At 41.9% G+C, this 27,845-nt stretch overlaps 1 protein-coding gene across 1 annotated transcript in view; it reads right to left on the reverse strand.

Moving 5' to 3' along the window:
- The window catches only part of LOC144510434 (ankyrin repeat and fibronectin type-III domain-containing protein 1-like), an 878,059-nt gene that overhangs the window by 663,314 nt on the left and 186,900 nt on the right, over positions 1-27,845 (reverse strand). The window contains exon 4 of the mRNA XM_078239881.1: positions 14,670-14,899. Within this exon, the coding sequence (XP_078096007.1) occupies positions 14,670-14,899 (230 nt within the window). The remainder of the gene's footprint in view (positions 1-14,669; positions 14,900-27,845) is intronic.

A 27,845-nucleotide genomic window follows, 5' to 3' on the forward strand; every position in this document is an offset into this window, starting at 1 on the left:
AAAAGGGGGGGAACAGAAGAAAAACAAACAACCTTCCTCGCCTTCGCCGAAGCCCTGTGAGCCAAAGCCCTTACAGCTCACACTCTGCACCCTGCTCACTCTGCTGCCCACTCCCGACGCTGCCCGCTCAAAAGTGCGGCCTGCTTTTAAACCCTCCAAAAACCTTCCCAGGCTTCTCCTGGGCCTACTTCCAGTTTTGGAAAAAACCTCCGATTTTTAATACAAAAATCAGTGAAAAAATAAATAAATCAAATGCAGAAACAAACTCTCTTACCCTCAGCCTGCTCCTGTGGAACAATGAGGCTGAAACCTCCATGGTAAGCCCTTTTTAAACCCTCCAAAAACTTTCCCAGGCTTCTCCTGGGCCTACTTCCGGTTTTGGGAAAAACCTCCATGATCGGTTACAGCCAAGCCAAGGGTGAAGAATGATACATTTTCCAACTCACTGAACCACCAGTTATAGGTGGTGTATATTTTTAATTTGGTATAAATGAGGAAAGACAAGCGAACCAGTAAGGAATGGCCGCCCAGCTATCTACATTCTTGGATGCTTAGAAATGCCCCTTTCCCAAACAAAATCCAATATTACATAACACGATGAACAAAATCCAACATATAGTTACCACCCACAGGTTATCTTCCAGTGGGGAAAACCGTTCTTCAGTTCAGCATAGCATTTCTTCTCTTAGAGTGTTTTTTTTTAAAAAACAGTAGCTTTCAACACCAACTTGTTTTCTGCAAGTCAAACTGCCATCTCCAGCTGGGTATGGCTATGGTTATAACTGCTTAGCAGCTATACCTTTCTTTCTCCTCTCCTGCTGTACTCAGCTACTCTGCTATGGATATACTGTTTCTTCCTTTTGATGTTATTGTATTGTAATAACACCTCGGACCAAGTTTTTAGTATATCAGTGTGAATTATATTCTTGTCTCTCCACTTTGAACTCACCTCTTCCACAGTTCTAACACCTATTTCTATACACCATTGTTCACCCTCTAGTCAATTAGCTAAACACTTGTTTTCCTGCTGCGACGTTAATTCATTTATCAAAACACCTTCAAACAGATCCTTATTTGTTCCCCATTTATCCAATTCTTATCTTATCCCAGTTTTATTTTAATCTTGATTTTATTCTTGAATCTTCATTTTACTCCAGATTCTTGGCACTGATGTTAAACTGACTGGCCTGTAATTGCTGGGCTATCCTTCCAACCTTTTTTGAACAAAGATATAACATTTGCAATTCTCCAGTCCTCTGACACCCCTGAATCTGAGAAGACTGGAAGGTTATGGCCATCGCCCTGCAATGTCGAGAGAGCTGATATTCTGTCTGTACACCCTGTATCGGGGGTCCCACCTCCTTCCAGGTAGATCTCAGTGTCTGTTCCGCGAACAGGTGAGCAGCTAAGGAGAAGAAAGATTGTGGTGCTGCTGCTCCTGCTGATGGTGGTATTGCTTATGCTCTTGCCCTCATCAGAGAATCATAGAATCATAGAATCCCTACAGTACAGAAAGAGGCCATTCGGCCCATTGAGTCTGCACCGACCACAATCCCACCCAGGCCCTACCCCCACATACCTACACATTTACCCACTAATCCCTCTAACCTACGCATCTCAGGACACTAAGGGCAATTTTAGCATGGCCAATCAACCTAACCTGCACATCTTTGGACTGTGGGAGAAAACCGGAGCACCCGGAGGAAACCCACGCAGACACGAGGAGAATGTGCAAACTCCACACAGACAGTGACCCAAGCCAGGAATCGAACCCAGGTCCCTGGAGCTGTGAAGCAGCAGTGCTAACCACTGTGCTACCATGCCACCCAGAGATGGAAGGTTGGGCTGCATAAGCCGCTCATATGTCATGTGAAGTTTGCCAGCAGGGAAGTGCCGCCGCTGAAGAAGTGTGAAGTGCTAAACCGGTGAAATGCCTTCCGAGAAATTGGCAATGGTCTGTCATGCTATGATAACACTCAAGTGTTTTGAAGAGCAGCTCTCACCTGGCCAAGATAACCTACTAAGATCAAGGTCGGGTGTTGCCAATGGCAGCAAGAAGTACTGGCACTGCTACAGTTCCCCTTTTTGAAGATCAAGGGGGAAATAATGAGATTCTTTGGGAATGTATAGATTTTATAGGAAATTTCTCTCGCATTTCAGTACGTTAGTTACACCATTCACAAATTTGCTTCAGAAAAATGTCAAGATAGTGTGGTCAGAACTGTGCCTGACGGCTTTTGAAAAGTTGAAGGCTATCCTATCAAATGAATCAGTAGAACCCCAGATTTTAATCGACCATTTAAGATGGCTATTGACACAAGCAATATAGCAGGAGTTGCTGTCTTACTCCAGGCAAATGAATCAGATCTTGAACTATCAATTGGATATTTTTTCCACAAAGTTAAATAAGCACCAATGGAAATATTCTATTATAGAAGAGAAGACTCTGGAAACTCTGCTTGCCCTTCAACATTTGGAGGCTTATGTCAGCAACAGACAAAAGGAAATATTAACATTAGCATACATTGACCACAACCCATTATCCTTCTCAGAGAAACTTAAAATCAACAACGCAAGATTTTTCAGGTGGAATATGTTGCTTCAACCTTTTTCCCTTTGTGTCTGCAAAATAGACTACCCAAGGCTGGAAGTTAGCCTGCTTGTCTGGTCAGGACACTAAAATGTAAACAACCTTTTGGAACATTTCATTGAGAAGGCACCAACAATGCAACAAATATCTTCCGTGGATTTAACAGCTGTTTTTGTCCAAATACCTACAGAAACTAATGCACAATTTTCACACTTAGTGGTTGCATATTGAAATTCCATATGAGGTAAACCCATTCTATCACATGTATATGCAAACGGATGAAATTTAAACCCCATTTTGTGTCAATGCTCACATCCTTAGGGTCCATTTGTGTGAATAATGGGGCACTGATACTATGGTCATCTGACAGAAACAAGCTTGTGATGAGAAACATTTATTAAGACACCTTTGAGAGTAGCCTCGTGGCAGTCTGGGAGACAAGGAGACCACAAAAGGAAGAGATCCCACCCAGCAAAGGAAGAACCTTGCCTCAGATTTATTAACAGGCAGAGAGGTGAGGCTAGCTATTTACCTTCTGATTTGAAGAACCAAGAAATTCTTCATTAAAGGGATTCAAGTTCACCTCAACAGGGGAAAAGTTGCAAGTGGTAAGCTACAAACAATTAATTGCCAGTAACTTCCAACCTCTACTTCATCAGTGAACCTAAAGAAAAACATCAGGCCTGAAATGTTTCCACCTTGAAAGACTCAACAGTAATAGTGACATTTTAGACATTTCTTAAAAACGCTCTCTTTATCGTGTGTGCATCTTGTGTTGGGGGTGCTGCTGCGAATACATTCCAAGTGTTGTGAAATATACATTTATTCTTTTTTCTAAACTCACAATAAAAAACAGTCTTGCTTCTGTTCTTGACAGTCACAACATTCAAATGATTAAAACTCATCTGATTTGAAATATACCTTTTTGCAGTCATTTGAAAGGTGAAAAAAGGAACAATCCTACCATCTCTCCCGTCTACAACAGATATCAGAGGATTCAATTCCTCAAATGCACTCAAACCAAGTTGGGAAAAATGCTCCTTCTAGTACTGTGGGACTGCTCCAACGACAGGGAAGCTGTTTGTCAGATGGCGCATGAAAGCAAAGCTCAGATGAACACAAGATGAATTGGTATCTTTCAAAGAAGAGCAATGAGATTTCCGAGGGCTTAACTTAGTGCTGGTGGCAGAGGTCCCAATCAGCCCTCTCCACACCGCACCATCATGTCACCTAACCCTGGGACTACATCTTGTCAAAGGCAGACAACTATGGAGCGGCCATCCCTATTAAGGACAGCTGCCTGCACAATTGCAGCAAATCACGAGGCCAGCACAATAGGACTTAGGAGCAGGAGTGGACCATTCAGCTTTCTGAGCCCGCTCTACCATTCAATAAGATCATGTCTGATCTGGTTGTGGTCTCAACTCAACTTGCCCATCTGCCCCATAATCTTTGACTTCCTTATCTATCTTGTCAAAGGCAGGCAACTATGGAGCGGCCATCCCTCCTAAGGACAGCTGCCTGCCCCCATTGCAGCAAATCACGAGGCTAAAATAATCTTTGACTTCTTTGTCCATCAAAATCTATCTAACACAGCCTTGAATAAAATCAAATCAATCATTTTCAGTTTTCGATTCCGATTTCCAGCATCTGCAGTATTTTGCTTCCTTTTCAAGTGTATGGGTTAAAGCCTTCATGCAATGGCATGTAAAAGAAATATCAGGTGAACATATTCTCACTTTCATTGTTAATGTGCAAATTGCGATTTAAACCCACCAATCTTGCAGGGCAGCTTGCCTTTGAGGATATACTCAGAAATTTGTAACTTTTGCTGTCAGAATTATATTTTATAAAACATATTCCCTTTGAAAAAATGCTCAGAGTCTTGCCTGACGATGCCAACAATCATAGCTCAGAATTAACAATGAAGCCAGTTGACTAGACCAGTTTTATAGAGATTAAACAGCCCTGTACTTTACAGCATTACAAAGTAAATAAAAGATGCCAAAATAAACTTTCATACCAGCAACAGTCATATACTAGAGGGCACTGTTGGCAAACAATTCAGAGGTTCAGACAGCCGCAATGAAACATAGTTCCAGGAATATATATGCAGTTTAATTCAAATACAGTATCAAACTTCAGTGAGAAAAAGCTGACATTAAGACCAGTGTTTCCAAATTATAGTACACGTAAGAGGGAGTAGGGAGGTGGTGATGGTAATGTGGATGACATAATCTAATGAATTTAATGTATAATGCAAACAAGAAGCCATTATTTCCTCATCTATCTTTTTAATTCATTTATTTTTAATTGTGTGTTGTTCTGATCCTCGACCAGACCCCATGTTTTTGCTAGAATTTGACTGGGGCAAAAATAAACTTTACTATACAAGGTCAGAAAGGTAAAGCAATTTACAATATTAATCTTATACTCCAACATTCAGGGTTAATGTGAGTTACATGTGAATTAACAGGCCACACTGCACAATAAATGGCAAGTGCAAACAGGACAGAGTCCACTGATTTCTTAACGACCCACCCAGGTGTCAGTAAGCACTGTGCGTCAATCAATCTCACTGAAACTCTGTCTCTTTCTCAAGAGGGATTCCAATTTTCACCTTCAAAGATCTTGCCTTGGAATTCTCTTAAAGTCCCTCCAATTCAGATGGCAGCATCAACAGCTCACCTCAAGCTTTCAATTTCATCTCCTGAGATCCCACTCCACTGGAATCCTAACTATACACTCAAACATAAACTCAGAAGCATAACTTCAACTGTTAGGTCAAGCCAAGCAGGACACTACTGCTCCAAAGAGATATTTTTGTCCCAACAGTCCACAGTATGAAGTCACCAGCCTTTGGTTGCCTTCTTCACAGCCCTGTTCCTGTTTGGAGCCAATTTCATTGCTCCTCTTATTCTACTGAACTGTGACGTTTGCCTGCCACTGTCCCCTCTGGGACTCTTACTTTGAGATCTCTCCAACTCCCTCTCCCTTTGGAACCTCTCCCTTCCACAGCCTGGGACTATTCTTCTTGATGGTACTATTCTCCCAGTCACCTGATCTTGGTTTCTGTGCTTTTTTCCTTCCTGCACAGGCACTCTGAGCCCAAACTTAGAAAAGTGCAGAAGTGGCATGCACGACCTGCTCCCAGTCTGCGTACATGCAAAGGTTCCAAGATCCAGGTGGGAGTTAAAGTTCCCAGCCTCCATTCTCAACACCCTCTCCCCCTTGAAGAAAAGAAAGATTCACTACAGTGAAGGTTTATCTTTACAATGGCTTTACAATTTCTTCACAAGAAGTACTTATCATAAACTTCTAGCAAATAGTTTACTGTGTACTGTACAGGTAAACTTTTCATTTTATTGTACAATTATACATATATCATATTACAAGGTTACAAAGGTTTAATCAAAACAAAAGCCAGTGCATGTAACAAGTAGGATTAGCAAGATTTAAACATCATAAAACAGTAACAACTCAGAGCTTAATTTTTTTCTTATGCCTATTCTTTAACTCAGCAAAAAATATTTCATTTACACCCACAACCCAATTGTCATCCTTTTCATTAGCTGGAGGTGTAACTCAATCTGTAAGCTCATATTTCAACGTAAGACTGGCAAATTCTCGTTTCAAGACATTAAGGTCAAAATAGCATCTCTGTGCCAACTCATTTTTCCTCTGATCAAAATCTCTTTCAGCTGTTTCAACCATGCTATTGTGATGTGTTTTATGTTCACACAAAAGGGTTTGCTATTGTTGCTTGATTAGGTCTTTGAACATCTTAAGATCTTGCAGTTTCTACTGAACCCATTCCAAATGGGTCTTAGTTTAATTCTTTCCGAGCAGTGTCAATTGCTTCCTCATTTTGGAGTTTAATTTTTCTTTCCAAAACTTTATGGAGGCAATCTTACCAAAAAAATTCAAAGTGCCAAACGAATGTGAAAATAGGAGAGAACTGCGCCCATTTTTTGGGTGAGCTCTCAGACATGATCTTATGCCACTTAGAGGAAAAAAGGAGGCAAAGTGCGATTCATGCCAGTAGGAGGAGTGGACAGAATCTATTCCTGCCCGGGAAGCTGGCTGCTGACTACAAAGGGTGCTATTGTGCACACACCTTGATCTCTTGAGATTTGTCACTCTCCCGACCCTCCCAAATATTGACCACCACCCCGATCGCTGGCCTTCCTGGCCGATCACTGGCCTCCCCGGCCAATCGCCACCCCAGTATCCCCCCATCCCCTCCCCCATCTGATCACTGCCCCGATACCCCCCTCCCTGGCCAATCACAGCCTCGATACAACCCTCCTCCCCCACCGACCAATTGCTGCCCTGATACCACCCCCCCTGACCGATCTCTGATTGCAGAGTGTGCAGCCACCCCACGCACCTCCCCCCCTCCCCGCCCCCGCCGCATGCCTTCCACACAATGTGAGCCATGTCATCCTATTTCACTCAGGGCCTTAAATGCTATTTTGCAAAGATTCCTGCTGCTGTATTCTGTGTCTCAACACTGGCAAGCATTTGTAATTTGGTGTCTGTGGTCACTGACCCTTTCAAATCATTGTGGTTTCAACTATTTCCATTGAAAACCATACATCAGTATAGTTACTTGGATCAGTTCTTTGCTCAACAAGATCACAATCGGACAAGGAGTTTTTATTCATAGGAACAATTTCAGAATTGTGACACCCCCATCCCAGGTAGTGGAAAAATCTATATCACTGCCCAATATAAAGTTTACATTTGTAATAGGTAATTTAGGAACAACTCAAACTACGCAGGGCCCCTTCATTAGGGCACAATTTAAATTTACTTAATGCAATGGCGAAGACACCCTTCCCATCAACACTTTGTATTAATATATTCTGATTCAGGGTCCTTATTGAAGAAAGGTTCAAACCCTTTACTAACAATAAGCCCTGAGCTGATGTCTCTCAGGGTAACCATTTTTATGAACTCTTCCTTGGACAAAAATGGAGTGACTTACCCGTCCAATATAAACTTGTTATAATCTGTAAAAAGATTGGTAGCAATAGGGTCCTCACAAATTTCATTTCCTGGTGCAGCTTTCATTGTAAATTCCTGTCACTTGCACCAATACTTGCATGAGTACCGGCTTTTCTGAAGACTCCTCAAGTGTTCCTATTATTGCCATTGGTTTACTGTTCAGCTTCCAACAATGGACTTTAGGGTACCTTATTTTATAGCATTAAAAGCAAACTGCTTTCTTTACATCACTTTTATCCTCTACACTGTCATTTCTACTGACTAGAACAACTTCCGCCCTTTCCATAAAGCTAGACTCTTTTCTATTCCTCTAGCTTCTCTATGCATTTAAAAAGTGAGATCTAATGTCCCCTAGCCAGCTACATAATATATCATTCCATCTGATATGCTTCAGGGACAAGCTCATGAGCATTTAGTCAAAACCTCATAATCTGAAGATTGTTCTTCCAAGAAACTGGAATACACATCCATAGTCTTTCTGAACAAAACACTTGGCAAAATGAGAGTCCATGTGTCCTTCAGCCACTTTAGCTATACAGCCACCTTTTCAAATGAGATAAAATATCTCTCAACTCCATCTTCCATGAATTTAGGCAATAGGTGAAGACTCTTTGCTGTATCAAAGCTCGGAGTGGGATACAATTCCACATCCAAACTATTAGACTCTCTTTCAGCCCTTAACCGAGCTTTCCTCTAGCCAGTTCTTGCTGGCTGATTTCTTTCTCCCTCTGGAGTTCAAGCTCAAGCCTTTGCATTTCCATTTCTTTGCTATTTTTCCTCTTTTGCTAAATTCTTTCTCTGGAGTTCAATTTTGATTTTAATTTCTTTTTCCATTTTGAGCTGTTTCATCTGGAACCAAATTGTTGTCTGAAATAACTTTTTCACCTTCCACTCCCAAACGCTGTGCTATTCCCTCAATTATTTCTGCTTTCTTAGCCCCTGCTTTTAATTCTAACTCTGACTCTTCTGCTAATGCGGTTAATTTAGCTTTGGTTAATTGCTGCAAGTCGCTTGGGTAAATTTTCTTCAGGAAAGACATAACAATTGACAAAGCCATTCTGTTTTTCAATCAGTGTAGTAAAATTCACTGTGGAAATCTTAGAAACCTTAACCTCAGCAAGTACCAGCACTCGTACTTGCCAGTTGATACAAAATCCCACAAGAGCCACTACTTTATGTTAAGCTCCTAGGGCAAACCTCCAAGTTTAAGGTAAGATCCAATTGAAGACCAATAACATTTTGTTTAAAGTAGACAACATTTGAGATTCAAGGCACTTGCTGAGAGAAAGAAACCACAAGATTCCACAGATTTTGATCAAACAAAAATGAACTTTTCTCTACAAGATCTGAAAGATATAACAAATTTACAATATCTATCTGATACTCTAACATTCAGGGTTAAGGAGTTGCATTGAGTGAACAGGCAAAATGTGGTTGAACACACCACACTGCACAATAAATGGCAAATACGACCAAGGCAGAGTCTATGGATTTCTCATTGACCTATCGGGATGTCAGCATCGGGATGAAACGCTGACCGCTTCTCACAAGCGATTCCCATCTTCACTTTCAAAGATCTCACCTTGTAATTTTCTCCAAAGGTTGCTCCACAGGCGACATCAACAATGGCACACCTCAGAAGGTTTCAATCTCATCTCCTGAGATCCCGTTCCCTTGGATTCTCGAGTATATAATCACACAGCAATTCACAAGCACAACTTCAGCTCTTCCATCATGATAAGAACACTACTGCTCCAAAGCAGTATCTTTGTCCCAACAGCTGGCAGTACAGAGTCACCAACCTTTGCCTGCCTTCTTCACTAGAAGTCTGCTCTTCTCAACCTTTTCCTGTTTGGAAACTGTTTTTCTTTTTTTTAAACTGAACTGGGACCTTTTCCTGTCCTTGTCCTCTCTCTGGGACTCTTGCTTTGGAAGTTTACCCTATCCCCTCCACAGGACTCTTCTCAATGGCATTCCACCCAGTCACCTGACCTGGGTTTTCATGCCATTTCTCTTTCTGCACTGCCATGCTGCGCTCAAAAACTCAATAGTGCAGAACTGCGCAAGTACACCCTGGTCAGCATATGCACAAAAGCTCCACGGAGTTGAAGTCCCCAACATCTGCTCTCAACACCAAGGTAATTTGGTTTTTGTAAGAGGATAAAAAGATGCCCAGATGCCAGAACAACTTCTAAATCAACATAATTCCTCTGCAACGAAAGGGTCTACCATTCCTCTGACAGTAGTGTAAATGAGATGTGGAGGGGTTATAAGGCCTTCAAACACTTGAACTCAGTGACCTAAAGGGGGGAGATGGGGTAGTAATGATGATGTAAATATCAGAGGTAAACAGGAATAACTTAAATATATTGTAAAAGGGAGATGTTGTATAATGGTCTGGCAGATCTATGGTTAACACCAACACAGTATCGCCTACATAGTGATGTAAAATAACACATAACCCGCACCTAGGAGTCAGTCCAGTGTTGGACAGAGCCATGTGCACAAGCAAGCATGGAGACAGCACCTAGCTTGAACCCTGTACTTAGTTATGTACATAGTTCTTGTAGTTAATAAATATATACAGTTAACCTACTTAAGACTACAAAGACTTCACTACATGAGACTTCTCCGTGGCTTGGGCCTCGGCACCTCCCTCTGTGACTGGATCCTGAACTTCCTAACTCAGAGACCACAATCAGTAAGGATAGGCAACAACACCTCCTCCATGATAATCCTCAACACCGGTGCCCGACAAGGCTGTGTTCTCAGCCCTCTTCTATACTCCTTATACACCTATGACTGTGTGGCCAAATTCCCCTCCAATTTGATTTTGCTGACGACACCGCCGCAGTGGGTCGGATCTCAAACAATGTCAAGACAGAGCACAGGAATGAGATAGAGAATCTGGTGAACTGGTGCGGCAACAATAATCAATGTCAACAAAACGAAGGAGATTGTCATCGACTTCAGGAAGCGTAAAGGAGAACATGCCTCTGTCTACATCAACGAGGATGAAGTAGAAAGGGTCAAGAGCAGTCAGGTTTTTAGGTGTCCAGATCACTAACAACCTGTCCTGGTTCCCCCATGCTGACACTATAGGTAAGAAAGCCCACCAACGCCTCTACTTTCTCAGAAGACTAAGGAAATTTGGCATGTCAGCTACAACTCTCACCAACTTTTACAGATGCACCATAGAAAGCATTTTTTCTGGTTGTATCACAGCTTGGTATGGCTCCTGCTCTGCCCATGACCGCAAGGAACTACAAAAGGTCGTGAATGTAGCCCAATCCATCACACAAACCAGACTCCCATCTGTTGACTCTGTCTACACTTCCCGCTGCCTCGGCAAAGCAGCCAGCATAATTAAGGACCCCACGCACCCCGGACATTCTCTCTTCCACCTTCTTCGGTCGGGAAAAAGATACAGAAGTCTGAGATCACGTACCAACTAACTCAAGAACAGTTTCTTCACTGCTGCTGTCAGATTTTTGAATGGACTTACCTTGCATTAAGATGATGTTTCTCTACATCCTCGCTATGACTGTAACACTACATTCTGCACTCTCTCATTTCATTCTCTATGAATGGTATGCTTTGTATAGCATGCAAGCAACAATACTTTTCACTGTATGTTAATACATCAATTTATTTGATAATAAATCAAATCAAGTTCACTCGGACCTAAAGAATGGTATCCAACACCCTACAACAGTTAATAACTCTTCTGCCAGTGAAAACAGTTTCTACTTATTTATTGTATTAAAACATTTCATAATTTCTGTTAATTTCTCGCCTGCTTCATGGCCGTTGTCCACTAATCCTCTATAAGGCACTTTTGTTATATGAAAGGCACAATGTAAATGCAAATTGTTGCAGTTCACAAACTTCTCTGCTCCCCAGTTTGCATGTTTGCCTGGTAAAATTCAAAGAAAAAAATAGGCAAATTTGAAAAGGTCATGGGAATTTATTCACAATATAATATAAAGAATCCATCAACTGTATCAACCCCACACAGATTCTGGTGTGTGTCCGCCCAATTCAAGAGCTGTACTAATGAAATAACAATATGGCCATGGGCTTTGATCCAATCTAGAGTACACATAATGGTACAAAAGTTGCCATTTGCCTGGTGGATCCCAATACTCAGTAAAGAATCAGTAAAGAAATATTGCTTTTCATTTTCAGACAGTAAATAGATTTCAACCTACAGTTGCCTGATGGAAGATGGGAGCAATGCAATGTGAAATGGAAAGAATGTTTGTAACAGAAAAGTTTACCGTCTTTAGTACTTTGACAAAGAGACAAAATTGTAAGCTTATTCTTACCCCAAAACACAGCTTCTTCATTATGCACACTGACCACAGTGGTACAAACTACCAAGGCGTGTCATAACTTTACAGTGGACTCAAATGTCTCATGCTTCTCTCTGGATCTTAGAATATATGTATTGACTGAGGCTGAATCCAAATGCAGTGAATATGCAGGCAGAGTAATCTTTGTGTTTCTGTGGTACTGCAGCTGCGATCAGTGCTCCTCCTCCAAAATTAAAAGACCACTTTTATTTATGGGTTAAACAACTTTCTGAAACCATACACGGAGCCACTAACAGTTTTATTATCCACCACAGGCTAATTGTCTCCTAATGACATTGTCAAGCCTGGTAATTAGTAAGAGGATATACTAGTTCTGCCACTATCCAATGTCACAGGTGATCTTATAATTAATTTTTAATTCATGAGCAGCAGGACATGTATTCTGCTTTCTTTTATTAAACTGGCAGTGCAGTGGCTGGAAACCTTTCGGGTTTCAAAAGCAACAGGCAATTTTGAGAGATAATGAAGAAAGCAAACATTGTCTTACTTCAGGGTGGCCACAGCTGAGCCTCAAAGCTGCAAGGAAATAGAACACTTCACATTCAAAACATCTATGTCAGGACAGATATGGTATCGACAAAAGGTACTGTCCCGTCAATCCCGGCTTCTATATAAACAGGGGGCAGAATTTTATGGTTCCCGTTGGTGGGTTTTCATTCAGGGGAGACCCATAGAATTCCCCAAGTGGATTTCCTGCCACCTCTGCCCAGTCCCTGGCTATCCACAACTTTATGGAGGGCACTGGGTGAGGCCTAAGGAAAGCCTACCAGTGCTCACGCTGATTCAGGCCCAAAAGCGACCATTTATTGGCCACCTAAGGGCCACTTCCTGCCCACGCACAATTTTTCGCCAGCAGGAGGAGTTCGGGGTGGGAATTGGGGACGTCCTGCAGATCACTTTGCTTGGGCAAGAAAGATGGGAGGGTGCCTCCATCACTAGCTCCCTTTTCAGATTAGTGCACAAAGTCTGCCCTCCTCTCTAGCCTCTCCATCAAGAGGCCCCCTCCTTTCCCTACTACTCCCAAGTTTTCTCTCCGTCCCCACTGTGTGACCCAGCCCCTACCTGGTCCTGTGAGCTCCAGCACTTAGACTTGCCATCCGAGCAATGGCCAGTGCTCCCAGTGGCTCTGCTGGGTTCACGGAGTTGCAGGCCATTCTGAGGTGAGATTTTCTCTCGAGTGAGGGGTAGAAATCTCACCTCCAGCCAATTATCTTGTTCTAATGGTGGGGTGGGAAATCCCAACACCCATAAAATTCTACCCAGAGCAAATCTCCCTCTGCACTGCCTCAAACTCAGAAGGGTATTCACCCCATTGCATCAGCATGACATTTTGTCTATTTCTCACAACAGGCTACATATGGCCTCATATGTCAAAGGCCAAGCTAAAGGTTTTGTGGAGAAAGATTCACTGAAATGGTGCTCTGGAATTCATACAATGACTTATCACTCACTCATGATATATTACAAAAAATGACATTTCTCACACACAAAATATCACAGGGCATGATGGAGATACATTCCTTACATGCAAAACATCTGGAAAGTGATATAGTGCTGACACTTAGAATACCATAATTAATGAATGATATATTCTTTACATACACAATACCGCAGAAAGCAGGAGCTAATTTGTTTAATGCTTCTGACAGAAAATAAAGTATGTTGCTTGTGAGCAAAATCTAATGATTGCTTCTGAATTAATGGAAAACTTCAAAGTTGCATCCCAGATCAAGAAATCATTCCTTTAATTATCTGAAAAATCAGTAGTATCTTTTGTACAAGTGTATAAATCCATGTTAAGTCAACTGTATTCCAATGTAGTTACAGCCATTGATCAACATATATAGATTGTTTTGGTCATTCCGAATTATTTCAGTTTGAAGTTGTTTTAAGGTAAATGCATTAAGCATACAAAAAGGATGCACCCAAGCTACCAGCAGTAATGGAGCTGGCATTGCAGGAATAAATACAAATTTTGTTTCAATGAGGACCAGTAATTGCTCAAGGGAATGCAGTGAGCATGGTGAACAGATGGATTAATAGCTCCCCACCTGAAGAATATCAGATTCTTCCCCAGTGTATAACATTTCCTAAGTGTTCACAACTCAGCATGCAATACTTCTGCATCATATAGTGCTGCTCAGTGAATGAACAAAATGTGACGTAATTCGAAAAGCAATGTTGGTTACAATCAAGAACTACTTCAACACATCATTTAGAAAAGCTACACTGAAAATCTTATAGCCAGAGTACAACATCTAAACTGGATGATTCAAACAATACCATAAATTCACAGGTCAGATGTGAATTGTATTACAAAAGAACAGTTCATTTGTTCAGTCAAATTATTCTTAATTTCCTGAAGGGAAGAAAGAGCAAATATGTTTCTCATTAGCATGTAGACTTACTGCAACTTTCAGTTGTACAACCTATTCCAATCACTGATAAATGTTTGGTATTTCACCATGTCCTTCCTTTCTGCCCATGTATACTGGCACACTCTTCTAATGCCTCTGCGTGCCCATCAATTGTTTGCTACTCCTCTATTTCCAATCCCACTACCAATTAAGAGGTTATTGTTTCTGCAGCCTACTCCCTTCAGCTCCATCTCATTCATTGTTTTTTTATCTTTCTTCACACAATTTATACTGTGCAAATGCTTTAAAACCACAGTAACAAATCATTTTACTCACAAATTTTCTTCTGAGATTGACCTTCATTTTCTCCATTTTGTTTTCTGAAGGATCTTGTGAATACTCCAACCAGCCAAGATGCTCGTCCACTGAAACACTCTTCCTCATATAGAAGGATCTGGATCTGAAGTATGTGAACGGAGTCTCGTTGACTTCAGCTCCCGTGTTCCACTGAGCATTTGTTTCTTCAGGGACTTCATCCCCCTCATCCTCCCTTCTCCAGGTCTCCTCTGACGAGATAAACAATTGAAAAAAGTCAGCTGCATAACTCCAATGAATTATAACAATTACTGAGTTTTTAATATGTTAAGACAAAACTGCATAGATCGGCTGGTTCATCCAGATAAAATGAACATCTCCCGTATAAAATACTGAGGATGCTGGATGGAAAATTTAAATAAACACAAAAAATATGGCAATTGCAACATTGCCCTGTACAATTGTAGCAAGACCTCCTTATTCTTGTACTCCAATCCCTTTGCAGTAAAGGTCAACATGTCTATTTGGCTTCCCAATTGTTTGTTGTATCTACATGCTACATTCTTTGTAAACATACAATCAAATTCCTCTGAACATCAATACTTCCAAGTTTTACTCCTTTTAAAAAAGATTCTGCTTTTTTATTCTTACTACCGAAGTGAATAACCTCACACTTACCCACATTTTACTCTTTTCTGCCACCTTGTTGCCTACTCATTGGCCAGAATTTTATTGTCCCGCCCGCCACAGGAATCGGAGCAGGTGAGGGGGTGGACCATGGGAAGGTCCATTGACCTCGGGTGGGATTTTATGGTTTTGGAATGAGCGAGGCCGTAAAATCCCGCCCATTATCTCTTTTCAGGCCTCTTGTTGTCATCCTCACAGCTTGCATTCCCACAAAGCGTTGTATCGTCAGCAAATTCCGATACATTACTCTCTCCTTCTAAGCCATTAACACAGATTGTGAATAGTTGAGGCCCCAGTACTGATCCTTGTGGCGCGCCACTAATTACAGTCTGACAACTTGAAAATGCCTGCTGGTCCCAATTCTTTGCTTCCTGTTTGTTAACCAATCCTCTAAACCACGTTAACTTATTATCCCCAATTCAATGAGCCCTCATTTTGTGCATTAACCTTTTGTGTGACACTTTATCAAATGCCTTTTGAAAATTCAAATATATGCCACCTATTGGTTCTCCGCTGCCTCCCTATGTGTTACATCTTCAAAAAATACTCTAATAAATTTGTCAAACACAATTTCCTTTTTGTAAATCCATGTTGACTTTGACTAATCATATGATGAATTTCCAAGTGCATTGCTGGATTTCCTTAATGACAGCTTCCACAATTTTCCAAACGACTGATGTCAGGCTAACTGGCAGTTTTGTCTCTCCCTCCTTTCTGAAATGATAGTGTTACATTCGTAAAACCGGAAAGGGTGACAAAAAAGGTAGCAGGAGCTACAAAAAGGAAGAATGAAAAGAAATTTGCAAGGGACATCAAAGTTAACAGAAACAAATGGATAAGGAAAAAGACAGTGATCAGAAATATAGCAGAGGATACTGAAACCCCTGCTTAAGGGACTTTTAAATCGAAGTAGGCTAGTTAGGGATCATAATATCCCTTATACCAAAGGTATCACGATGTGCCTCCTACATATATTATGCAAAGGTATTGTTTTCGAACCACATATATGATCAATAGTAATAGACTTTCATCAAGTATTGTAACTTTGAAATGTAGTTTTAAAGATATTTGTGCACTTTGGTCAAAAGCGTAATGGGAAAAAGTGAAATCAGACAGACTGCATTCTCTGGTAACAATAGGAGACAGAATTATTAGAGTAAAGTCCTTGCAACTGGAGAATTGCTGAGATTATAAATGAATAGAAGTGTTCAAGTGCTAATTGCAATGAATGGAACTATTCAGCTTTTGCTGATAAAGGTATGGCCGGCTAGACAGGTAAAGTGGCTCCTTAGCAATTCTCATGGTCTGACACTAGCCTGATGTTTGTAAGCAGGTTGCTAAGCAATACAGGAAGGGCTTTTGGGTCCAATTAGCCAATTAATTCCTAATTATGCCAGGAGGTAGAATGCTATTGGCCAACGTAAATATTGTGTATTAATATAATTGGACCATCCAGTCTGCATGACAGAGTGGGCGGGGAAATCAAATCTTCGAAAATGGCATATCAATTATGCTGATGTGATGTAATTTTAGAGAGAAGTTGGAATCCTTCCTGCATCTCTCTCTCAATGCGTATTGGTCTTGAATCAGGACACTGAGTTCACGAGTCTTTGTATTTAGCTTAAGCTTTAGAAATACATAACCTCAAAAAGAAAACCTCTTCAACAATAAACAATGGTCCATAACTCACACCCAGTGGTGTAAAGCCATGGCTCTCTGGAATTACTCGCTTAGCTGCTCTGGAAAACTTCATTGAGATCTCCACTTCCTGAAGTTCATTGAGGCCTACAGCAAAAGAGTCCCCAAAGACCACAGCACAGTGCAACTCCAGCGAACTCAAGGAGGCCAGGCCTCCATTTTTACTGTTCTGACTGCCGGATAACAGATAGGTTTAAAGGGCCCAGTTAAACTGACAGGCCAGGGAGAAGTTAAGCGTCCAGGTAAGAGGATCTGGCTGTTCAGGTTCTGCTCATCGGGTCTGCTCCAGAGATTATGATATCTGGGTCCGCTCTGGAGGAGGGGGACTTAGAGTCGGGCCTACAGATTGGGGAATGGGGCAGTCCCCTCTGTCTGGTGGTCGAGAGGTTGGGGGGGAATCCCATGGGGCGAGGGGGGAGGAAGGTTGGGATTTGGATTGTGGGCAGTGTCCCGCACAGAGCTCAGTCGGTGTTTAAAATAGTTATGGTGAAGTAAGAAGTGATTTTATTTCTTCTAACTCTTTTAGTGTAACAATTGGTATAAAACTGGCAGAACCATCCGAAGTTAGCAATTTAAATTGCTTTGCTGGATGGCTCCCAGTGCAATGCAATTATCCAGGGGAAGTTAGCGCTCCTGGACAATTGGGATGTAAAGCCTTATTTGAGACCTTCCAAGAGGGATTCCTCAGTGCATTTTTTGGGGTATTCCCCCCAATCCGACGCCCAAAGTTGTTAAAACAAATAATGGTAATATTGTCAGTGCAAATGATAATAGCAGACCAGTTGAATAAATACTTTATGTCAGTATTTACTATATAGAGGAAGAGATCAGCACGTCAGAATTTCCAAGGAAACTAATGTTAAAACAGGAACAAGGACTCACCCAAATTAATATGTGCAAAATTACGGCACAAAAAAGTAACAAACTCTGAGGACCAGATGGCTGAAATACTTTGGCTTCTATATTTCTAGATTACTATTGGAGAGACTTAGCTCCCTGTTGCCGTGAAGACATTTGCACTGATCCTGACATTTAGGTCAGATTCTGATAGTGTTACAGCACAATGAACAGTAAAGCTCTTTTTAATAGTGTTCTTTGTGACTCAATAAGATTTTCCTTTCTACCTCTTAAAATTAGAAGTAATTATAGCTTATTTTATGTTCACTTGTCTATATTGAGCTACCATGAATGGCCCCATTACTTAAAAGATGCAAAAGTCAACTCTATGATCCCACAATCCCACAGAAAGATGATCTCAGGCAATGTTGGCATGCGGAACCTATTTTTTCAGTTATTAATTTTAAGAGGTAATTCATGGGTTGCAATTTGCCACAAATAGTATAAGAACAGTAGCACAGTGGTTAGCACTGCTGCTTCGCAGCTCCAGGGACCTGGGTGCGATTCCCGGTTTGGGCCACTGTCTGTGTGGAGTTTGCACATTCTCCTCGTGTCTGCGTGGGTTTCCTCCGGGCGCTCCGGTTTCCTCCCACAGTCCAAAGATGTGCGGGTTAGGTTGATTGGCCATGCTAAAAAAAAATTGCCCCTTAGTGTCCTGAGATGTGTAGGTTAGAGGGATTAGCGGGTAAATATGTAGGGATATGGGGGTAGGGCCTGGGTGGGATTGTGGTCGGTGCAGACTCGATGGGCCGAATGGCCTCCTTCCGCACTGTAGGGTTTCTATGATTTCTATGATGATCTATGATAACATGGGACTGGTGCTTTAGAGAGGACAGGGGATGAGATTGAGAAAAACTGGGTCAGAAAACAAGCTCAGAGAAGGTGAAGACAGGGACTGAGTTCACAGACGGCAAAGAAAGGTCTACAGAAAGCCCCCGTTCCCAATTATGACACACTGAGCATCATTTACCAACAGCTGGGAGAAATAAAAGTCTAATTTATACAATTTCTCCTGCTGGGTAGTGGACAATACTAGATGTGAATGTTGATCTCAATGTCACTGGGCTGGATAGGAGGAGTCAATCAGGCAAGGTATCTGCTCCTCTTGACTATCACCTGCTGGAAATATATATCTATGAATGTCAGAGGTCAAGATCAGATTTAGCCATAATGTTCCCCATAGTCGAAAAGCCTGCCAATATGTACTGTCTTGACACATACAGACATTAAAATAGACAGTTGGATTTTTTTTTAAACCAGAGAGCCTCGAGCATCAGAGGGACAACTACCCAGCAAGAGATAGTTCCTTTAGGAAATGAAGAAAGTTTTTTGCAATCTGCATATGATTATCCTAACACAAGAACATATTTATAAATAGATCTGCATGAATCTGAAATAGAAGAACATCACTTCAATATTCTTAAGTAGCTTTGTAACACAGATTATCTTAACCTCATTAGATGAAGATCCCTGAAGCATTTATGCATATACTGAAAAGAATAGCTCCAGTTAGGCACAATTTTCAGATGAAAATCCACATTGTTAAAACCACAACTGATATGATGTTGTGTTACAATTCACTCAGATAGGGCAATTTTCAGTCCGTGTTAGCCATCAGGGAGAATGGTGACACAGACGAGAATCAGGAAACATGATTCTTGGTTTTCCGATTTTCCAGGCCCCTTGTTGGTGATGTAACAAGAATCATGCCACAGAACATCAGGAACCTCATTTAAATACATTAGCAACTTATTAGCGGGCCCTCCCATTGGACCTCCCCACTCATGGAATAATCATTGGGTGCCGGGTGCGATATAGAATAGCTCAATAAAAACAAGAACTTGGCAACCTCTCCTCCAAAGGAGATATCGGAGGTGAGCATTCAGATTGCCATTGCCCTCCAGGGTGTCAATTGCAGAGAAAGCACTGGTTAGAACATAGGTCCATTGAATGCACTCAGCTGCCCTCACTTCTCATCCTTGAAGGAGTCACATGGGCCGCTGAAGCATTTTATTCCAGTGGAGGTAGGAGGGGAAACTGTGGGGAAGTGGCTATTGTGTGACAGGGGAGGGAGAGAAAGGCACTCACATAGGGGTTGCCCATAGGTGGATGTCCCAGATCGTGAGAAGGCTGTGCGTCAGGGCATTGTCAGGACTCCTCATCATTCACTTTGATGTTGTCTTTCTTTCAGTTTTTGATTCAAGAGATTCATGGAACCGTGCCCACGAGATGCCTATCGTTTCTTACTCTTCTTTACCCTCCTGCTACATCTAGGTGTATCCCCAGGATCCACAGCTGAGGTTGAGACAGCCTGCTGACTTCCACGACCTGTTGCCTGAGATGACCTTGGCGGGCATACACTAGGTAGCCTGGACCTTGAGGGTCCAGGCCTAGTTTCGGGTAGTATGGGTGTTGCAGTGCTGCCCTCCTTGGTGTGCAGGGCTGGAGGTATGTCAGTCACAGGGATGGTGGTGTCAGATGGACTGAATACCCCCAGGATCTCCTGATGCAAGGCCCCAGGCTGTGCTCCTGCTGATTCTCTTCCCTTTGGGTTCCCGGGGCTCCTCTATGGAATGGACGGGAGCTGGAGTGAGATCCAGAAGCCCTGCCATCCTCTGGTACTGCATTTGAAGTCCTACAGCATGGAGCTCATGCCCTTAGCCATGGAGTTCATGAGTTGAACTTCCTCACCAAGGTCTCCATTGCAGACACCACCCTCGCAGTTCTGGCCTCATTGCGTAGGAGTGATGACACCATCTTCTCGGACAGTCCACCCTGCAGTCCGAGAAGGGATGTTGTTATCCTTTCCTGATGCTCGCACCTCTGCCTTTGTAGCCACAGCAGCTTTGGGATGGCCGTACCCAGGGGCACATCATTGGTCTGGAATTCACAGAGTCCTGAGATCCGGCATACTTCCAGGTTCCAGATCCCTAGGACATTCCTTGCTCCACCTGTTGTAGACATTCAGAACTCACTGGTGAGCTGCTCACCACTAAGTGACCCAGAAGCTTGCCTACTGGTTATTTGCACCGAGTTAGTCACATCTGCACTGGTGGAGGGTTCGGATGACAGCTGCTATGCCTCCTCTATACCTGTCTCTGAAATGTCTCCCTCAGAGCTGCTCTGATCTATGGTCTCCAGAGGGTGCAAGGATGGTCAGGTTGGTCAATTGATTGACCTGCAAAGAAAGGGAAATGGCATTAGTGCACCACAGAGGCAGACTGATGGGAGGAAGTTAGCTCACGTGAGTCTTGAACCATGGCCACATGTGCTGAGGGTTCTCACTTTTGACTCTTTCCCTCATCTCACCCTCCGCACAAGTGTGCTCCTACTCCTCACCTGTCAGCTCAAAGACTCTTTCCTCAAAGAGCATTAGGGTTTTTAGCTCCGGCATGACTCCAGCAGGCTGTGCCTGTTCACGCAAGTTGTGCTCGAGTTTGTCCTGCAATGAGATAGATGGGGAGAGTATAGGCAAGAGTCCTGGAGATCAGATGGTAATGAAGTCTGGCATGCGTGGGAGGTGAGTGAGACTGGGGATATGAGGAGCAGGTGATGTACTGGAGGACTGTGGGGGAAGCGGCGGGGAGGTTGACATGCCAAATGTTGGGACTCCATGAGGTGACTGGGAGAGAGATCACCGTGGAGGTATGATGAGAGGCGTGATGAGGCAGACTTGCCATGCACAAAGAAGGTCATTCATCTTCTTTCAGCACTGTATCCTGCAGCGAGCATTTTTTGTTAAAGAGGTTGAATATACAGCAAGTTTACCCCCCATCGGGATTCTCCCAGGAGTCCATTTCCCTTAGAAAGTCTGAGTTGCTGCAGCTACGAATTGGGATGGTAGAGGCTCTACCCTTCTTTTCAACACATGGCTGATTAGGAGCAGAATTTTGCCACCCTGCCCACCACTGGGATTGACTGGTCGCGCTGAAATTCATGGACTTTTGGCTGACCTGCCACATCTTAAACAACTGCCCTTTTAACTCCTCCATTCTCAACGTATCCTACTATTGACTGAATAGTAATATTGTAATGGGCAGGGAGGGGAAACAGTTTTTATCATACATTGAGGAGGATTTTCTTGATTGGTAAGTATCTAACCTAATGAGAAAGGAGGTAATCCTGGATCTAGTACTAGGGAATGAAGTAGCAATGTTGTTCAACTATCAGTAAGAAAGCATTCAGAGAGAGGATAGTATCACATGGTCTAAGTTACCGAGAGAAAAGGACAAAAAGCAATTAAGGCCAGAAAATCCCAGCTGCTATCAGTATCTGTTGAAAGGATGTGCAAGTTGATACTTAACCTGTATGGCCACTTTATGAACATACCTTCTTTGGCCATCAAGTCCTGGGGTCGGACTCAAACCCAGAGCTTCTGCCTCAGAGCAGGGGCACACACCCACTCTGCCACACAACTGATATAGCCTTTAACTAACTAAAATATTCAGCATGTGTACTAAGAAGATTAGTGACACATAAATGGCATGGAAAATCTTAATGACTGGTGTGAAATTATTTCCACAAACAGTGGTGTGAATACAATAATTTGCATGCAGTCATGTGTGCTTGTCAAAGGAGTAAACAGAATTTCAAATGGTTGGGACTTTTCATGAGTATTTTTGATATGTCAGTTCCACTGTGAAGCTTGCAAGGTGAAAACTGCAATATGCGATAAGGCAAAAGACAATGAAATACCTAAGTTGATGTGTTTTCTTCAAAAGCAATAAAGACTGCACTGCATTTCAATTGAGTCGCAGACCATTCACTAAGCATGCTGAATCACACAATGCGAAGCAAATGAGTCAAATGCATATTTAAAGAGGGGATTAAGCTGCTAGTTGGTTGTTTTCATGATGATATGTATTTTTGTCACATTCTGCTACCCTAATACTGTTTGCCTGGGCCACGCCACCAACCGCTGCTCAGGGAGCAGGGAGGGTTCCTGATCTTTGGTCTTTACCTGTGCTAAGAAATGAAAGAATTCATATTTTTAAAACAACTTGTTTTTATACTATTTTTCACAACCACAAGACATATCAAAGCACTTATACCTAATGAAATACTTTTGAAATGTAGACATTGTTGTAACCTGGCAGCTAATTTGCACACAGCAAGCTCAAACAAACATCAATGTGATTATGACCAGATAATCTGTTTTTGTGATGCTGATCCATGTCCTGTTGGCATCTACCTGAGAAGGCCTCTGTTTAATGTCTCACCCAGAAGCTCTGATGGTGTGACGCTCACTGCATTGGAATACCAGCCTAGATGTTTGGGCTCAAGTACATGAGTGGAACTTAAACAACTGCCCTTTTAACTCCTCCATTCTCAACATATCCTACTATTGACTGAATAGTAATACTGTAATGGGCAGGGAGGGGAAACATTTTTTAACCATACGTTGAGGAGGATTTTCTTGATCGATAAGTATCTAACCCAATGAGAAAGGAGGTAATCCTGGATCTAGTACTAGGGAATGAAGTAGCAATGTGGTACAACTATCAGTGAGAAAGCATTCAGAGAGAGGACAGTATCACATGATCTAAGTTACCTAGAAAAAAGGACAAAAAGCAATTAAGAGTAGAAGTAATTAATTGGGAGAGGGCCAATTTCAATGGGGTGAAAACACATCTGGCCCAAGATAAACTGGAATCAATGACTGGCAGGCCAACCAGAAATTGAAAAAACTGTCTTTAAAGAGGAGGCAGTTCAGGTACATTCGAGGCACACATTCTAACTTTCCTTCTCATTGCAAACAAAGCCAGATCTCTCTGGATGACCAAAGAGATCAACAGTAGGACAAAATAGAAAAAGAGTACATATGAGGGATGTCAGTTTATTATACAACTAACAATCAGGTTGAATTTGGAAAGTTCAGAGGGGAAGTAAAAAATGAAATGAGTGTAGCTGAAAGAAAAGATGAGAAGAGCTGGCAGCTAGCATAAAAAGGAATTCAAAAGTTTTCTATAGACATATGAAGAGTAAAAGGGGAAGTACGGCAGTTTAGGGGATGAAAGGGGATACACCCAAGAAGGAAGAGGTGCTATTGTCCTGATTTGCTACTTTACATCAGTCGAAATCAAGGAAAAAAGATGTCATAACAATACTGAGATGGCAGAAATATTAAATAATTATTATGCTTGGGTGTGGGCAGCATGTGGCAGTGGTTAGCACTGCCACGGGGATAGGGCAGGGGGGTGGGTGCTGGGTAAGATGCTTTTTTGGAGAGTCGGTGCACACTGAATGGGCCAGTGGCCTCCTTCTGCACTGCAGAGATTCTATGGTTTTTATGATTTACCAGGGAGATAATAACAAATTGACATTGAATGATAAGATGAGTAACAACATAAATGCACTTAAAATAAAAGAAAAGGAGATGTACTGGCAGAAAACAGAGAGTGGGAAGAATATATTCAGAGTGGCAGAAGTTGGGAAGCGTTGTTCCACAAGGTTCAGTGCCAAGACCATGACAGTTATCAATTTACATTATCAATTTGGACTTTGAATTCATTGTTTAGTCACCTTTGATGAGGCATCTTGTCAAATACCTTCTGGAAATCTTAAGTACAGCACATCCACAGGTTTCCCTTTATCCACATTGCTCCAGCAAATTAGTGAATCATGAGTTCCCTTTCACAAAACCATGTTGATACTGTCTAATTGCATTGAGATTTTCTAAATTCCCAGCTATAACCTCCTTACTAATAGATTCCATCAATTTCCCTGACAGATGTTAAACTAACTGGCCCGTAGTTTCCTGCTTTCTGACTCCATCCTCTGTTGAACAGAGGAATACAGTAGGGAGTCTAACAATACCAGGTTGAAGTCCAACAGGTTTATTTGGTAGCAAACGCCACTAGCTTTTGGAGCGCTGCTCCTTCATCAGATGGAGTGGATATCTGCTCTCAAACAGGGCATACAGAGACACAAAATCGAGTTACAGAATACTGATTAGAATGTGAATCTTTACAGCTGATCAGATCTTAAAGATACAGACAATGTGAGTGGAGGGAGCATTAGGCACAGGTTAAATCCACATCAGAACAGAGGAATCACATTCACTAATTTCCAATCTGCTGTGATCTTTCCGGAAACTAGTGAAGTTTGGAAACTTAAAACGAATGCATCTACTATCTCAGCAGCTAAATCTTTGAAGACTCTAGGATAAAGTCCATCAGGACCTGGGGACTTAGCAATTTTTAGTTTGATAATTTTATTACTTTTCCCCTGGTGATTGTAATTGTTTTAGTTCCCCCCACCCCGCCTTACCTTGCCTCATTCACAATTATTTCTGGAATATTATTTGTATCCTCCAAAGTGAAAACAGATGCAAAGTATCTGTTCAATTTATCTGCTATTTCTTAATTTCCATTATTAATTTGCCAAACTTACTGTCTAGGGGACTTAATTTACTTACTTTGTTCCATTTTAAATAGTTGCAGAAACACTTACTATCTGGTTTTATATTTCTAGCCTGCTCTCCCTCTCGTACTCTAATTCCTTCTTCATCTTTTAGTCATTCTTTGCTGTTCTTTATATTCTGTCTAATTTTCAGACCTGCAATTCACACTTGCAGAATTATACAATTTTTCTTTCAATTTTATACTACCTTTAACTTTCTCAGTTAGCCATGGATGGAACGTCCTTCCCTTAGAGCCTTTCTTTCTCACTCTTTTCTGAGTATTCCAAAATATCTCCTTAAATGTCTGCCACCACATCTCCGTTGATCTATTTCATCATCTAATTTCCCACTTCACTTTGGGCAGTTCTGTCTTCAAGGCCTCATAACTGCCCTTATTTAAGTTTAAAACATTAGTGTTAGATCTGCTCTTCTCCTCCTCAAACAATGAGAAATAGACAAGTACCCAGAGGGACATTCACTATGGAAGTCATTAATTAATCCCATCTCAATGCAAATTACCATATCTAATATAGCCTACTCTCTTGTTGGCTCTAAGAAACTGTTCTGAAAACACTACGGACTCATTGGCTACCTTTGTCAATCTGATTCATATAATCTATATGTAGATTAAAACCACATTTTATCACCAGACATTTCTCAGAAGCCTCCATCATTTATTCATGTATACCCCATCCTACAGTGTGATTACTATCAGGGGCCTATAAGAAGAAATTAGATATAGCTCTTGGGGCTAAAGGGATCAAAGAATTTGGGGTGAAGGCAGGATCAGGATATTGATTTTGATGATCAGCCATAATCAAAATAAATGGCGGAGCAGGCTCAAAGGGCCAAATGGCCTCTTCCTGCTTCTATTTTCTATGTTTCTAAACCACTCCCACAGGTGACTTCTCCTTTACTATTTCTCACCAAAACTAATTATACATCTTGTACTCCAGAACAAAGATCATCTCTCTGTATTGTACCAACGTCATCCTTAATTAACAGAGCTACCACTCCTCCTTTTCCTAGCTTCCTGTCCTTCCTAAATGTCATGTACCATTGAATATTCAAGTCACAGTCTTTGTCATCTTGTAGTCATTTCTCAGGATAAACCCAGCAGCTACAAGCCAGTCCACTTAAACCGGAGTGGTGGGAATGTTTTTAGAAATGATGGGTTGGATTTTATACTCCCCTGCCAGTAGGTGGCCTTTCCATCACCGACCCACCTGCTCCTGGCCTATCTGAATTTCTGGGGGGAAATTTTACAAAGTAGAACAAAAATATCAATCTCCTATAATTACATCTGTTATCAAAATACAAAAATCTAATTATTACTAAAGAATTTAAAAGATGAAACAGATGTTGTCGCGATCCAAGTAGGTACCAATGACATAGGTAGAACAAAGGTTCTGCTAAGGAAGTACGAATAGCTAGGAGCTAAATTTAAAAAGCAGAACCAAGAAGGTAACAATCTCTGGATTACTACCCGAGCCACGAGCTAATTGACACAGGGTCAATAAGATTAAGAAGGTAAATGCGTGGTTCAAAGATTGGTGTGGGAGGAATGGGTTTGAATTCCTGGGACATTGGCACCAGTATTGGGGAAGAGGGGACTGTTCCGATGGGACGGTCTTCATCTGAATCATGCTGGGACCAGAGTCCTAGTGAATCGTATAACTAGGGTTGTAAGGGGGGCTTTAAACTAAATAGTGGGGGGGAGAGTTCAGTTGTATGGCGAATTAGAAAATCAAAGTTAAAGGAGAGGGTAGAAGTGCAGGTTAATGGAGCTGAGGGCGCAGGTGAGGTTAGTAAAGTTTCCAGACCACGTAATAGAACAGAGTATAGAAGGTGGCAGGAATCTAACCTCAGGCAGAGCAAAAAAGTTGGCAAGTATGAGAAGGGGGGTGGTCAACGCAGGACTGAGGATGTTATATCTAAATGTGCACAGTACACAGAACAAGGTTGCGCACATTGAAATTGGTCGATACGATGTTGTGGGCATCACAGAGACGTGACTGCAAGGGGATCAGGGTTGGAATCTAAATATTCAAGGGTATGTGTCCATTCAGAAGGACAGGCAGATGGGCAAAGGGGGCAGGGTTGCATTGTTAGTAAGGAATGAAGTTAAATCAATAGCAAGAAGTGATGTAGGATCAGAAGAAATAGAATCTCTGTGGGTAGAGTTGAGGAATCGCAAAGATAAAAAGACCCTGATGGGAGTTATGTACAGGCTCCCTAGCAGTAGTCAGGATGTGGGCAGAAAATAAATCAGGAGATAGAAAAGGCATATAAAAAAGGCAATATTACAATAATCATGGGTGACTTCAATACGCAGGTGGACTCAGAACATCAGGTGGGTGGTGGATCCCAAGAAAAGGAATTTGTGGAATATCTAAGAGATGGTTTTTTGGAGCAGCTTGTGACAGAGCCTGCTAGAGAACAGGCAATTCTGGATTTGGTTATGTGTAATGAGGCAGACTTGATTAGGGAACTTAAGGTGAAGGAACCCTTAG

Source organism: Mustelus asterias, chromosome 23, assembly GCF_964213995.1.
Source record: "Mustelus asterias chromosome 23, sMusAst1.hap1.1, whole genome shotgun sequence".
NCBI lineage: Eukaryota > Metazoa > Chordata > Chondrichthyes > Carcharhiniformes > Triakidae > Mustelus > Mustelus asterias.